The sequence below is a fragment of the Lingula anatina genome, chromosome 1, assembly GCF_051362555.1.
Source record: "Lingula anatina isolate TDL-2025a chromosome 1, LinAna3.0, whole genome shotgun sequence".
NCBI lineage: Eukaryota > Metazoa > Brachiopoda > Lingulata > Lingulida > Lingulidae > Lingula > Lingula anatina.
Genome location: NC_141767.1, coordinates 15,926,605 through 15,941,649, shown reverse-complemented (window position 1 = coordinate 15,941,649; position 15,045 = coordinate 15,926,605). Strand labels below are relative to the sequence as shown.

Here is a 15,045-nt window from a genome sequence, read left to right as displayed (position 1 = left end):
CTTTACATTTCATATTCATCTTGGAAACATTGGTCACATGATCAAGCAATAGACTAGAACGTGAACTGAGAGATGGCAAACCTCTATAGACAAATATTTTACTCTGTTCCTAGGGCGTATAGACGGTTTTTGGTGTATAAAATATTATTTGGAATATTTATACTTGCCATCCTGGCATATAATTACAGAGGTAAGACTTCCATGGCAATATGTTTGCAAAACACAAGTATTTGTTACACATCTTACCTACTCTCTTGTGCAGTAAAGAGCTAAGTACAGCGAAGTACATGTGTATCACTCATTCTAGTGGCTTAAACAACAATTTAAAAGTATACTTCATGAGATTTTCCCGCCAAAATGGAATTTTCCCAGGAAAAGCAATTTTCTCGTACTCAAGAATCATTTATCCATCCCTCTTTGCGTTTGGATTTAACATGTAATTATAAATTTATAAGGTTGATTTTAACTGTCCAGTCTTATAAATATAAGCTCCAATGGAAATATCAACATCAACATTATAAACAAAAATATTTAAGGGGTTAACTCATTTTTAAGGTGTATATAAGGTTCTATAAGAAGCTGTGGATTGCAAAATAAGCATTTGGGAGATTTTCAAACCCATGGAGTGTCTCATTTAGTGTCCTGATCAGGTCATTTGGAAAAAATCTGGAGATTACTCCTCTAATGGCCCCTCTAGCCTACTAGCCCACATTTTACAGAATTCATTCAAAAGAGTAGGTGACCAAGTTTGTTATCCACTCTTTTTTTTAGTATTTAAAATACTTAATATGTTTAAAAAGTATTTAAAAATACCTGTTTAATGACCACAGGAAAACAATTGCCAGTAACTGATCACCAAGGATCCCATCTTGTTATAAATTATATATGAAATGGTTAAGATTCAAACTTATGTATATTTTTAGACTATAGAGACCCTACAAATAGCAAATTTTAAGCTTAGTTGAAGTTTTTGTCAAGGGAGATATAAATTTTGTAAAACTTGAAACTTACTTGCTTAATACTATATAGTAGCTCTATAGTTATTGAACTAAATACTTGACTTTTTTCTTTAGGTTATATTATAAACAAATGGCCTAGGAAACCACATTATTCACTATTAAGGGGTAGAAGTGAAGCCAGAGCTCGTCCTGATGTGTGTCCTGGGGAGTACTTCACAGATGTCAACGGGGACGCAGGAAACGTCACTTGGAGCACAGCTTATACTGAAACAGATGTGATAAAGGCACTGAATGGTGAGCCATCTTCTGATCAAGGTTCTATAGTGAACTCTTGGACTTACTGGCTTCCCTTCATTATTTAAACAAATTAAAAAATTATAATGGTCCACATTTACAGGCTCATTATCCCAATTTTTTTACCTTACCAATTTTTAAAATGCATAGAATATTAGTGTACATGACCATGGATGCTTCAATTACAAGTGATGGTATTGACTTTAGCATAGACTTTAGAATATATATAATATTAAATTGTGGGCATTTTAAATGGTAATGTTTGAAAGCATAACTCTCAATGTCCATTGTAATTGCAGTCTCATCATATCACAGTTGTAGTATTTTGTATTCAATCACACCTGTTTTTTTTATTATAGATAATGCTCATATGTTTATTGCAAAGTTCATACAGACACATTCAACATCTTTGCAATCATTAGTGGGTTATGAAAAAGGAAAAGCCATTTCATTAAAGGTAAATTTAAAAGCGATCTTAATTACATTACCAAAGCTCTAGAAAGATTATCAGTTTCTTTAACATTGTTAAGTTACCTTCTCATTTTCTTAACAATTTTTTGTACATATAACAATTGACAGTTACGATTATTGAATCATTTGCTTTAATTGCAGTTTTATACAAATAAGCTACAGAAGGTTCAATTTATTCCATGTTTTTCTCCCATGTAGGAGTGGATTCAGTGGATTGTGCCATACCAAAAGGGGTTCTTACTTTATTTCAAAAGCATCACAGATGTGAAAAGTGCATTAAACACTCTACAGGAATTGAAAAATGAGGTAAACATATTTTGTGACTTATTTAAGTAAATGTCTAAAGGCAAGAAGAAATCAGCTGTTTTTGCTAAAGTGTCACTTGCAGTGTATTAATCAGGGCATTTATCCACATCATATTGTGGAACATAAGCAGACTTTTCAATTTATAATACACCTGGAAAAATATGTTCAAGCAGACTAATTTTTGTTCCATTTCTATAAACTGTTCCTGATTGTCATTTCAGCTCCAAGTGCCTGTATGGCTTGGTGCCGATGTACTAATAGGACCTAACTCGGATAAATCTCCAACAATTAATGCCACAGAATTCTTTAAACTATGCAATGAAAAGTTCCCCTATTCTACCCTGTTGCTGGGCTGGACTTCAGTACCCCCAGAGGGGAACCCCAACAAAAGGGGATACAAGTGGGCAGATGTAATTGAGATGCATGACCTAATCACTTCAAATGATCTGCGCAACCCTGTTGCAATTTCCATCAGAAGCGTGCTTACACAACACTCAGTGCCACAGATACGCTGGCTCAGCGACACCACAGACTCTTATCTCTATGTTTGGGATGATATAATGGACAGTACCCCATTGCTGGACATCCTATATATACGATATTTACTTCCTCGTTCAGATGTATATTACCATGTGTCAGAAAGACATAAGGAATATTTTCCTAAACACAGGGAGAGACCAGGTGGGTACTTGGACAAAGCTACACTGCAGAGAGCTCACAGACGCCTGTATTCTGAGGAATGGAAACAGTTTAATTATGGAACAAACTCGAGATTACTGCTGGGTACAGGATCTGCTGTTATGTCTGGGGAGAAGGCACTTTTAGTTCGTAAATTAAATACTGTGATAACCTCTACAAGTCCAGCGAGTATAACTGGAGTGGTTTACTTTGAACCAAGAGGAACTGCAAAGACGGGTCCGGAGGATGGTCTGGAAATCTTCTTACGCACAAAAAACCCAGATGATTTGCATAAACTTAGAGCAGTTAAATGCTTCATAGGAACACAAGGAGCTATTAGTATTAAAACACATAATATGGTCAACATAGACCTCAAAGCTGAAGGGAAAGTCACACCCAGCTATGTGGGAACCTGCTACAGATTTGTGATCCTAGACTCTGGAAATACCATTTCTATCCACGTAAAAGTTCCCCCAGATTGTAATAAAATATTGAGCAATGAAGAATCAGATAGGACAACAGTTCTTCTTCAGACATCAAATAAAGTGTCTGAGGATGACTATAAGATAGTGGTCAGGACTAATACTCTGAATGTGTATGGCATCGTGGAAGAATTAATAATCCAGTAGTCACACACCATACATTTGAATTGACATTGGTATGTGACAGTGCACAATAGTTGCACTGTAATGTGAAATACAAAAATGAAAAAATAACATACTCATTTTTGAGTGGTATTTTTTTATCAATTTCTTCTTAAATTTTGACAATGTAATATTGAAGATTTCCCAGTTTTAGAAGTCTTCTTTTAATATTTTGTACCTTTTTAGAATTTCTATATTTTTGTGTAATATTTGAAAGATTTTTTTTTTCAAATATCTAGTATCAGATTGGGAGATGAATTCTTTCAAACAAGGCATTTTACTGAAGTCAAGTACATAGTGCTTATGCGAAAAACATTAAGTAAAGTTAACACATACAGTTAACCCCCTTAGATTTTTCAACTTAAAAGTTAACCAAAAATAGTTTGTGATTTATTGATGTATTATAGAAAAAAATTATTTGTGTGTGGTTGAATCCATTCTTTGTTTTTCTGATCGACTAACCTTGTGATACATAAATTTTTGTTTTACTTCATATAAATTGTAACTTAAGTTTGAGCCTGCATTTTATTCTCATATATTCCCATTGGCGCAAATGTCTCTTATTGAGGTGTATTGTGTTGCTGTTTTTTTATACTGCATTATAAAGCAATTTATTGTTAACAATTTACCATTTTACATTCCTTAAAAACTGTTCAAAACATCATACACAAGTACTATAACTGAGTTCAAATCCGCATTTTATTAACTTGTTATTCAGGGTTAAATAAACTTACACGTTTTCATATTCTTCACCAAAATCTTGTGTCATGTTATTCAGTCCTGAGTTTCAGACACAACTGGCAACTCGGATCCTTTCCATCAGCTTGTACATTTTTGGGAACTGCTCATAGTAGTAACTAGAGAACCCAGTTACCCAGTGGTTTCTGAAGCTTTCGGTGCAGCCTATCTTAACAATGAGGTATCGAAATTTTGTTTAGAACCACATATGCAAGTCACTTTCAAGTCATGTCAAAATCTCAAGGTATTTAGCACGGTCCGTGCTCATTTCCCTGAAATGTTTAGAAACGGGAATGTTATGACAAATTCACCAAAATACCAGTTTCAAAAAATTTACCAGGTCTGTCAACTTGAGAGCAATGATGTGCCACCGTCTGCTTCTCTAACGCATTTCCCTTAAATTAGTGAAATCAATCCGCTGTGTTATTTATCTGGTGAAGTCAGTGTAAGGTAGTTAGTTCCTCTATCAAAAGTTATTTTCATCGAAAATTATTGAAGTCCTGTATATAAAGATTGTATTCAACCCTTAGTTATCCAAAGAAGCTAATCGATGAACAAAGAACTATTTGTCATCTGCGGATGTATATTCCTCACTAAGTGGTGCGTCAGGTGTAAACAATCAGCCGGTGCGAGCATGGAGTAACTATGCGAATAAGTGCCCAGGTTTGTAGGAGGATTATTCTTAAACGTAACTTGTCCGATACGAAATTTTATGTTACATTATCGGATCTTACGTTTTTAAATGTTACTTTTGTAGGTGATACGCTCCCGGGCTAAGGGTGCGCCACAGACCCTTCAGTATTTGGACTTGTCAAACTTGGAACTTGGTAAGTTAATTTGTTGGGTGTCAAAGCTAATCCTCAGTAACACGGTACAACTGCTGTGTATTTTGGAACCCCACTCAGAGGGTAGGTTTAATGTATCAAGTACCAAAATACAACATCAATTTAGGGCAGATGACAGACATTTATAAACGAGCCCATGTTGGTAAAATCATTACTACATGTAATATACAAAACCCAATAGTAAATGATATTATAATGGAAACTTCAGGTAGCTGTGGTTTTTCTACCTGATCATTATTAGCATTGTTGTTAATTTATTTTTATATTTAGATGTACACTTGCAAAGATTGGATTTATTTACCTCTAGAGACATTCATTTTGCCAAAGCTTTATTATTTTTATTATGCTATATATGCTTATATATAGTAACTGAAAGCCTTAGGAAAGTACAAATTGACATTTAATTATTTGTTGGACTTGCCCAACTTTTCAAAATTTTGTCTTTGGTTTGTGACAAGGTTTGTCTGAGAAATTTCTTACTTGCCTTTCTTACGTCAGTGTGTTAATAAGCAAACTTTTTTGGGGGGATAAGGGGAGGGGCAAAGGGACAATAAAATGGTATATGGTACAAGGGGAGTGGAGTGGCATTGATAATTGATAGGTGTTCTGTTAAAGCATGCAGTAGTACATGTGTCTTGTCAAAAAAAAAAAAAAAAAAGGTATATCTCAAATGCTTAATTAAACTTTCTTCATAATTATTTTCAAAAGGTACTCCAATTTAATTACTCTGAGTAGTTGAAGTTCAAAACACAAATTTGAAAGATATGATGACATTGACGTTATAATTTTGATGAATTTCTTTTTTCAGTATGGAACCAAGTTTTTGCATAAGCACATAGTTGGTGACGGTCTCATTTAAATCACTCACATGCCACCCCTTTGTTTTTTTACTACCAAATTACAGTTATTTCTAAATTTATTTAGATTATTTGAATATGTTTCGAAATAAAACTTTCCTGAACAAACTCAAATTTTACTGCATTTTCATTCATCTTAATTGCCAGACGTATAGAACAGTACTTTTTTGGCAGACGTACCTATTTTTACATGACACAAGTAACCAGGGTTCAATAATGATTCCAAAATGAAATCAAGCTTTGTAATCCTTTACTGAATGATACATACATCTGTATATAATGCATTCTAATTTTTGTCTTTCTCTTCAAGCACTGCTGGGGGTATAAATGGAAACTAAGGTTATCATTTAACTCAACTTTTTAATCAAGTTGCAGGGCTAAGCTATCTGTGCAGTGTGGCTGTTCAAGCAAGTTAGATAAGATTTGATTTATACTGCATTTTATTTTCAGTGGCTATTGAAAAGATAGACCATTGTGCTAAACTGCACACTCTAATATTACAAGGCAACAACATTGACACTGTGAGTAATTTGTCTAACTGTCAGCAGCTATGGAAATTAGACCTTAGTAATAACCAGGTAAGGGCTCTAAAACTTAAAAAAATATATGGACTTTAGACTGTTTGTTATTGAATCGCAGCAAGTTTGATTATAAGTTTGATTTCAAATGATTATAAATTCATTTTTTTCAGTGCAGTTAATAATACGATAACTTAACCACTTGTTAATTATGCTTAGAGATATGTCAAGATATGTCTCTCAAGTAAACAGTATACAATGAAAATTGCTCCCCATAATTCTTCTGCTCTGAAAATAAAGTTTTTATTAAAATGAATGTACATCACCTGTTTCAGATCAGAAATCTTGAGGGACTGGACCGTTTTATAGCTCTGGGTACTGTGGTGCTGACCAATAATAACTTGACCTGGGCTGAGCTGGGAAAGCTGCAACATATACACATTATAGATCTCAGCTTACAGGGAAACCCACAGCTAGAGAAGGACCCTTATTGTGAGTTTTGATCTACTTTTTTTGTGCTGTAAAATATACAATAAAGATAAAGGAATAACACATAATAAAATGCTTTTTAGGTTACAGTTTACAAGTTTAATTTGAGACTCCATACATAGGTATGAGTATATTGGATGGCAGTAAGTCTTATTATAAAAAATCACTACTTATTTTGTGATTATTGATTCAGAATGAAAAAAATGGACTACATTTGAGAATAAGAAAGAAAAACAAAATGAATACATTCATACAAATGATTTTTTTTCAACAAAGCGTTGTGTTATGCTTTATATGCACAATGGCAGAGGCATCATTCATAATTCTCACTAAATCTCGTCACTTATTGTACCACCAGCATTAGCGCTGGTGGTACACATGGTTTTAGTCCCGACCAGATCGTTCCGCCGGCTCCGCCGGCTCCAACAAGTTACCGTTACCGCTTCTCCCCCTAGTTTCAACATTGTTTTGTACCTATGTACAGTAAAGGTAACACAGCCTCCTAGCACCTCATGTTGCAAAAAGATATTGGTATTAACAGCTATTCAACACTTTCAAAGGGCTCTTTTTGCCATTAAGTACTTAGAAAATGCTTCATAGTGTCTGACTTAGGGCTTAGAAATGCATGGGTAAACCCCATAACTTCCATAAGTGATAGTAATTGAAAGCCACTTCTAAAGAAGTTGATTGATTATGCATCGTTGTGCTTGTATTTGTTATCAAATTGATTGCCAGTTGATTGCAATGCAAGAGACATGGTTGAATGGTTTCTATGCAAGGGCATATGCCAAAGCACTTCTCTGATTCTTCTTTTGTTGTTAAGCTCATTTCCTGGCACTAAAATGTGAAAAGCTTTTTCTATTTCATGATTTATTCATAAATTTCCTCTGCAGATCGCATTCATGTGATAGATTGTTTGCCTAATGTATGGATGCTAGATGGGAGAATCATTACATGTAAGTATTTAAATAGTTTTTCAATTGCAATATTATTATTATTATTATTATTATTATTATTATTATTATTATTATATTAGTTTTATTTATGTACCATTATCTTTCTCCTCCAGATTTTGATTTAATAATGGCTTAAATTTTATCTAAAATTAGGAATTCAAAGCTAAAAACTGTAGTGATCAGTTGATATCAGGAAATTTGGACGATTGTACTTAAGAATTAATTTCTGTGGAACAAGCTTTGTTTGATAGTGCAGGCACGCAGGTGGAATGTTTCATACAAGAGACTTTCCCTGTCTGGAACATCTTCAAATTAAAAAAAAATAGATAAACTCTTCATTTGTAGGGGTAGTGTGTCTCATCATTTTTCAACTTGTGGATTGAAGCCTGAAAGATTTTTAGAAAGTATCCCAAAGGCCAACCTGGACTCAAAATTATTACCTCCCAAATCCAGGAATTTTAAAAACCTCTTCGGAAGCTGCTCAACATTAGAAAATGGGTGCCAGCATCCACTTGAAAAATGTTGTGCACCACTGCTCTTACCCACTCTATTGATTTCTAGTATTTTACCGTACGATTTGTCAATATTTGACACTCTATCAATATTAAGTCCAAACAAAATCATTTTATGAAGTAGAGTACAGAAGCAGGAGGGAGATTAAGAGTAAATAAACAGTTTGACTGCTTGAAAGCTTCTGGATTAACTTTGATAAAAATCAACAATGGTTGTCAGGGTTATGTAGACCTGCATATAGTCATTGCTGGATTTTAGGATATCAGCAGTCAGTAACAAACAAATCAATAAATCGTGCCTTATGTTAGGAGAACTCCTTAATCTGTCTTGGTGCCTTAAATCTTTTAATTTGGCTCTCCGTAAACCACTTGATTCTTTGATAAATAAGCTGTAAGTGCAATTCAAGAAAGTGCTAGTTGTTTACTCTGAGCTTGGTCCAAATCTCTAAAGATATTAAAAATGAAGCAAAAATAGCATGAAAATCTGATAATCGCTAGAGCTGATGTTTGCACAATTTCTGCCATTTTGAAATTATTGAATTTTCTCCTATAGTTCTTAAGTGAAAAGCAAATTTGTATCCATTGAGAAACTGTATTGAAATCTTTAAATTCTAAGTCATATGGATGTAAATGCACCATTTTTCATACCTCCTTTCACAAAACAAACAAGACTTGGTTCTTGTCCAAACAAGGGGTAAGCATAATGTACAAGGTGCACCAAGGCATTGTATTATGTTGAACTATGAATCAAACTGTCAGGACAAATGGTTTATTGTTTAAATGGCAAAGGTGTTAGATGAATGTATTTTTATTTTTCTTGAGAAGCTCTGTTTATTATAATAATAACCAAATTGTACTGATGGGGTTTACATTTCAATTCTTGTTTTCTGTACATAGCAGGTTATCCTAACTCCTCTAAAATCCAAAATAATACAGCTTTCCTAACTTATAACACCTTGTTTTCTTTTCAATTGCACCAGAAAGATTTGAGCACTAGATAGTAAGACAAGGTTTGGGCAAAATGTCAGAGGTCAAAATGTGTTAGGGAATTCATTGAATAAATTTTGTTTTAATATGCTGCTTGAAGGTTGTAGAGAGCATGGGAATATGGTTGCATTTCACAAAAAATGAAAAAAATTTATACCATTTTATTTTTGTATTATTATAAATTCTACTTTCAATGTAGCATTTATTTTTCAGTGAAATATTCATTGAAGCATATATATTTGTATTTTTTACCTTTAGTCTTACTGGCAAGATATGTAGACCTACACTAGATATTCTGTAAATTCTTTTCTTTGATTTGACACTCTGTATTGACTCATTATTGCCTATTATTATTTTTTTCAGCTGCTGAACGTCTGCAGGTGCAGCATTTTTTCCAAGACTCTGCTCTCACAGATCACCCTGTGGTAAGTTCTTTTTTTTTTTTTTTTTTGCAGGATAGAAGAAAAACATTCTGTCATCTGTTCTATTATGAAAATTATTATAGATATTTGGAAAACTGTAACAGTTATTTTTAACTTTTTTAATTGATAGAAAGAAATCGATACAAGATATTTTTAAAGATAATTTTGCCATCTCAGAAAAAAAAATAATAATAATGGCAAGTAACTAGCCTTACCTTATTTCCCAGAACTAAATTATAGCCAAGAGTTGATTATAGTATCTTAAAATCAAAGATCTATAAATAACCATACTCTTAAAGAGTATTTTTGAATTGCCTGTGATCAAAAGCACAGATTTCAGTCATATAATTACCTGGTAAAGTGCTAATAAGACAAGACGCTAAATACACATGCACTTGATGCCATTTGTACTATTGATGATTGTGATGTAACAGTCATTTCATATACCAGCTTATGGATTAAGTTGGATAATACCCTGGCAGTGGCGTCATGAGTGCATTTTGTCATGAAATATCAGTGTTAGTTTAAGAAATCTGTGTGTTTGCAGTTCATTGTTCCCTTAATGTGGACTGTATTTAATGAAGTAATCAGACATTTGATGTGAAAAATTTTCTTAAGATAGATACAAGGCATTGTGTTGTATGTTTTAAAGTTATTTTCTTAATGTTGCCATCTAACATGCTTAGGCTCAAATTAAAAAGCCAATGCATCTTTTTGTTTTACTAAAAAAGTTTTAAAAGAATTGTTCTTAGAATCAGATGTCATTCTTTTATTTTATTCTCTAATTTGAAAAATCCTCTGTTGGCAACAGTAAGATACAATAGTATTTCAGTTTTACATGAGAGGGAAAACAGCATGTTGGTGTACCTATATAACAGGGGTTTATAAAAAGAAAGCCGTAATTTGGTGAGAGTAGATCAAAAGTACATTTTAATTGATTGGCATTTTTATTTTCAGAGACACAAATTAGGAAGTCGGCAGTTTGTGCCCTCCTCTCATAAAAAGATTCAAATCAATGGAATATATGGAGAAAAGGTTAGAATGATGGGTTTGCAAAAAAAAAAAAAAAAAGAAAGAAAAACTCACTCAACCACACACTAGTTATCTTTGTCAGTGTCATTGATAATTGTACCACAGTGTTTGGCTGTTATGTATAACTTATTACTAATAATTATTGTAATATAGTTGTAATAAGTAAATTTTGTTTGAATAATAAGGTATATCTGTTCACCTAGGTGATATATTTTAATCTGTTTCAGACGGTGGAATTGTTCAGAAGATTTCCAGTTGATGGTGCTATTAATGTTGGTAAGTTTAATCATTTACCATATTAGTACCATGTTAGTATACATTTGGCATTATTGCTATGGTATTTTACACTAAATTTTTAAATCTTGATGTGATTTTGCACTATTTGGAGCACAGGTTCAAAAATTGTGTTTATTAGGCATTTTTTAAGTATAAAAACTGTGTACTTAGACCTACACTTTTACCATATGGATCTCTTCTACCTGGTCCAATGGACATTGTATGAAATTTAATGACATGATCTTTTATTTTCAGACACTGACAAAAAGAGGCTCAAGTATATAGCTTACAATCTGCAGGAAGATATGATCTTAGAAAGCAGATGTTGTGGCAAGTAAGTAGAGGATGAATAACTTGAAGGTGCATTTCTTTTCCGATGTAAATATAATTAATTGTGTTTCTCTGTGTTTCGCTGCAGCAGCACCTCCTGGAGAGTGAAGACCTGAATACATCTGATTAGTACCTCTTAATTTAAAAGCACATATTTACTGTCTTTGGCTCATTCAAAACTGAGCCTTAGACAACTGTTTATTGAAAAATTAAAGATGTTTATCTGCATAATTTATCATCACATCAAATGAAGTCAAGTAATCCACCTGCATGATCGTTTCATGATTATGAAGTCTTGCCATATTTTCCAGAAAATACAAAATCCTCAATTATGACCAGAACTTTCTTGAAGAGTTGCTGGAAGAACGTGCCAAAGACAGGGAGAGGGGAAACATGTTCCTGTTGCTCTTGGTGGTAAGTTGACTGCTGACACTTGCCTTTGTGTAATTTTTTTTCATTCTGTTGAGAAATGCATTAATGCCACATTGTATCATATATTATATTTAAAAGGTACATTGTTTTGCAGTGTTCTGCATCATGACCCCATTGTTAGAGTTTTGGTGTTTGTTAACGTGAATTCTGAAACTGTTTTTTTATGTGTGTGTCTATGTGTGTGTGTTTTGCAAAATTAATTAATAAATACTTGACAGCTGCACCATTGTAAATTACCCAAGTTATTACTTTTTTCATTACCACATTGCCTTAGAAGACAAATGGCTTGCACATGTGATATGTTTCTGTTACCATTTCTATTTTATAAAAGATCTCTCCATAAGTTCAGCCAACGCATTAATTTCTTGTATGTTTTCATGTTAGGCCACCTTAGAGTTTGCCATGCCAACACAGTTAATCAAAGAAACACTTGATGTGGCCAAACTGAGTGAAATTGGGTAAGTGGATTTTGAGAAGGACATCTAGAATAATTTTTAATTTCAAATTTATATCAATAATGACAGTTGACAGGGCAGATGTGTCAGTGCAAGGATTAACCTATTTGGCAGACAAAATAAATTATTATGAAACTTGATCTGCTTGGGATTGAAAGTAGACTGACATTTTTGACAGTTGAAAACTTGAAAGTTTCGATAAGGGAGAGGAGCATAACCCTTGTCATATGATATACTAGATTTTGTGATTTTTGATTTTTTTTATTACAGGAAGATAAAAAGTCTAGACCTTTTTCTTCTTTCCCGAGAAGTAAGGTGCTCAGTGGTTTCACTTTTGCTCAGTGCAGTCAAGGTGGACAAGGATGAAAAAGAGGTAAATTATAACTATTAAAATATGTACAATTTATTGGTTTTGTGCTTATTTTGTCACAGGTTTGTTGCTTATAGAAAGCTTATGATTTAAGACACGTTTGAAAAAATGTATTTCAAATTAAAATAATATAGTAAAATTGTAAGCATAAATGTTAAATATTAGCTGAAGAGTGTTCATTGTCAATGTGTTTCTCATCCTAGTATGCTGCTATATTAATCCTTGTTGTTAATTGATAAATGTACTTGTAATTCTGATGTTGTGGCCACTTTCCTTCATTAGGCTGCTTTTCCACAATGGCAATGCAAGGTATTGGGTATAATGCTTGTTATGATCTTTTTCAATGATATAACTTTTTTTCTAATACTGCATGAATGATTATAATCTATTCTTTAATGTGCCTTATAAATTATTATAATTATTATTATTATTATTAATTAAAGTGTTTATTTTAAGACGATTTCATTTAATTTCTGTAGTTTTGCAGTGTATGTATTGTGTTTCATTAGACAGCTAATGTTAGACAGTTAGGGCCAGCAGTTAGTGCCATTTTCCAGTTTTACTTATCTATTTAAGTGCATTAAGACATCACAAGTAATTATCATAAATTTACTCAGAAGCACAACCTGTCCTTATTATTACATCTGTGAGCACACATTGTAATGTAAGGCTTTAGTTGTGCTGTTTATACCTGTTTGATATAACATAATGCATGTTAAGAAGGTATTGATAATCAGCATGGTTTGTCCAGCTAATTTTAGTAGTAGAACAAAGGGTGTTTGCATGCTAATTAATATTAATTAAAAAAAAAACAACAACAACAAATATTAACATACATCTTGTTGAGTCATATAAAGAGATTCCTATAACATTTTTTAAAACAGATTTTGTTACTGTTTTGTGAGAAGTGGTTGGATGAAAATTAACATGAGTTCTAAATTACTGGGTAAGATGTTTGCCTATGAGGAATGATAAGAAGTCCCTGTTGATCTGGTTAAACAGTGACTGGCCTGGACAACAGTATTTTTGTTTTCAGTCATCTGTCATTGAATGTTTCAGTATGCATGTTCGAGTATGTCTATTCAGTATGAGCAAAACAGATGTGTATTTGTTTACTTATTCCGAATATATCCTGTTTATTTTATTATTTTATTTGATTTATTTATATTTTTGACCCAAGCACACACCTTGGATACTTCTTTTAACATGTCAAGTATGAAATTTACAAGGTTCTTGCAGAATGTGTTACAAACATGGTTTGTTTGACTTGACTTATGGCTGTGTTTAAAATTGTTTCAGGATGGAGGTTTGTACGACCGTCTCTACCTGTGTCTGTACTACACTGTATCAGAATTAGCCAGACTGGGGAGATCTAGGGGCTCCTCCTCTGCATCTGCTGCCAAGTCAAGTGACATGTAAGGACATGTTGATTTATATGATATCAGTAATCCTCATAGCTTTATGCCAATAGGTTGGCACTATATAATGATATATTTATACCACAATTAATCATGTTCCACCTTTTGTGTAAATAAAGGGGTACCCTTATTAATTTTAAAAATTAATATATACCATTTTTTTGTTAATTAAGAAGCATATAATGTGTCTAAACCTTTGTCTCACTCAGTTATGTATCTTGGAGATATTCCTGAAAATTGAATCGGGGAAGAATCATATCCCCATAAAAAATCTCAATGACAAATTGTAGGTTTTTGTAGATTTTTGGTATTTAGAGCTATTGATTTCTGTTCACTTCTTTTAGGCAAATGTACACTTAAATAAGTGAAAACATTATGTCAGGTAAACAAGTGTAAAGTTCAATCCATACATTTGACACTTTGGAGCATTTCCATTCATGCTTAGTTGTTTATTTTCCAGGTACAAAGACTACAGGTGTCTCCTGGCCTCAGAGGTTGTCCAACTATTATGTATTGTGCCTGCTTTCTTTGATTTCCTGGACAAAGATGTTGGTATGTCTATTGAATTGTAAAATATTGATGAATAAATCATTCGCATGTTTTTTGTATGCTTTTAGATTAGAATATTGATGAATAAGCTATTTAAACATAAACTGAGTTAAGGGTTAGATGCAGGGTAGCTACTTCAAATAAAATTTTCCAGATATGCCAAGGATATAAGTATACAAATATGGAGGTTTGCCAATGAAAAAGTGCCTTCATTGAGTTAGAAGCTTAAGGTATTTAAACAAATAAAAGCGCTGCTTTTTTGTTTGTACTTTATTTTTAATATTCAGATATGTTACTCTTAAAGATACATTTTGAAATATAGCTTGCATAATTTATGCTCACTTTATCCAATAGGTGTTATGAATCTTGTCGCCACAGCAACAGGGGACTACCATATCTGTGATAAAGTGACAGACTTAGCTGAGTCAGTGAGGCAGAGAGGGGTAAGAGAAAACAGATACTGACAAATATTTTGTGCATATTTCTATGGGTTTTGCCTTTGTTTTC

General features: G+C 33.0%; 2 protein-coding genes across 6 annotated transcripts in view; both read left to right on the top strand.

Moving 5' to 3' along the window:
• Nucleotides 1–32: 32 nt before the first annotated feature.
• Nucleotides 33–4,110, top strand: LOC106166017 (menorin-like). Its single transcript, XM_086999411.1, has 5 exons — nt 33–190; nt 1,074–1,253; nt 1,613–1,710; nt 1,923–2,030; nt 2,252–4,110. Exons 1-5 carry the CDS (start codon nt 73–75, stop codon nt 3,335–3,337), a joined length of 1,590 nt encoding a protein of 529 aa, XP_086855537.1. The 5' UTR covers nt 33–72; the 3' UTR covers nt 3,338–4,110.
• Nucleotides 4,111–4,647: 537 nt separating this feature from the next.
• LOC106166025 (uncharacterized) overlaps nt 4,648–15,045 on the top strand; it is a 26,514-nt gene continuing 16,116 nt past the window's right edge. For 4 of the 5 annotated variants that reach the window (XM_087010248.1, XM_087010255.1, XM_087010242.1 and 1 more), the window contains exons 1-16: nt 4,648–4,753; nt 4,848–4,917; nt 6,243–6,370; nt 6,646–6,802; nt 7,693–7,755; nt 9,618–9,679; nt 10,634–10,711; nt 10,936–10,984; nt 11,240–11,318; nt 11,626–11,728; nt 12,131–12,204; nt 12,472–12,574; nt 12,854–12,880; nt 13,871–13,986; nt 14,450–14,541; nt 14,893–14,981. In XM_087010248.1, the coding sequence (XP_086866374.1) occupies nt 4,736–4,753; nt 4,848–4,917; nt 6,243–6,370; nt 6,646–6,802; nt 7,693–7,755; nt 9,618–9,679; nt 10,634–10,711; nt 10,936–10,984; nt 11,240–11,318; nt 11,626–11,728; nt 12,131–12,204; nt 12,472–12,574; nt 12,854–12,880; nt 13,871–13,986; nt 14,450–14,541; nt 14,893–14,981 (1,308 nt within the window). In that variant the 5' untranslated portion in view covers nt 4,648–4,735. The remainder of the gene's footprint in view (nt 4,754–4,847; nt 4,918–6,242; nt 6,371–6,645; nt 6,803–7,692; nt 7,756–9,617; nt 9,680–10,633; nt 10,712–10,935; nt 10,985–11,239; nt 11,319–11,625; nt 11,729–12,130; nt 12,205–12,471; nt 12,575–12,853; nt 12,881–13,870; nt 13,987–14,449; nt 14,542–14,892; nt 14,982–15,045) is intronic. The other variant, XM_087010245.1, reaches the window with a different exon arrangement.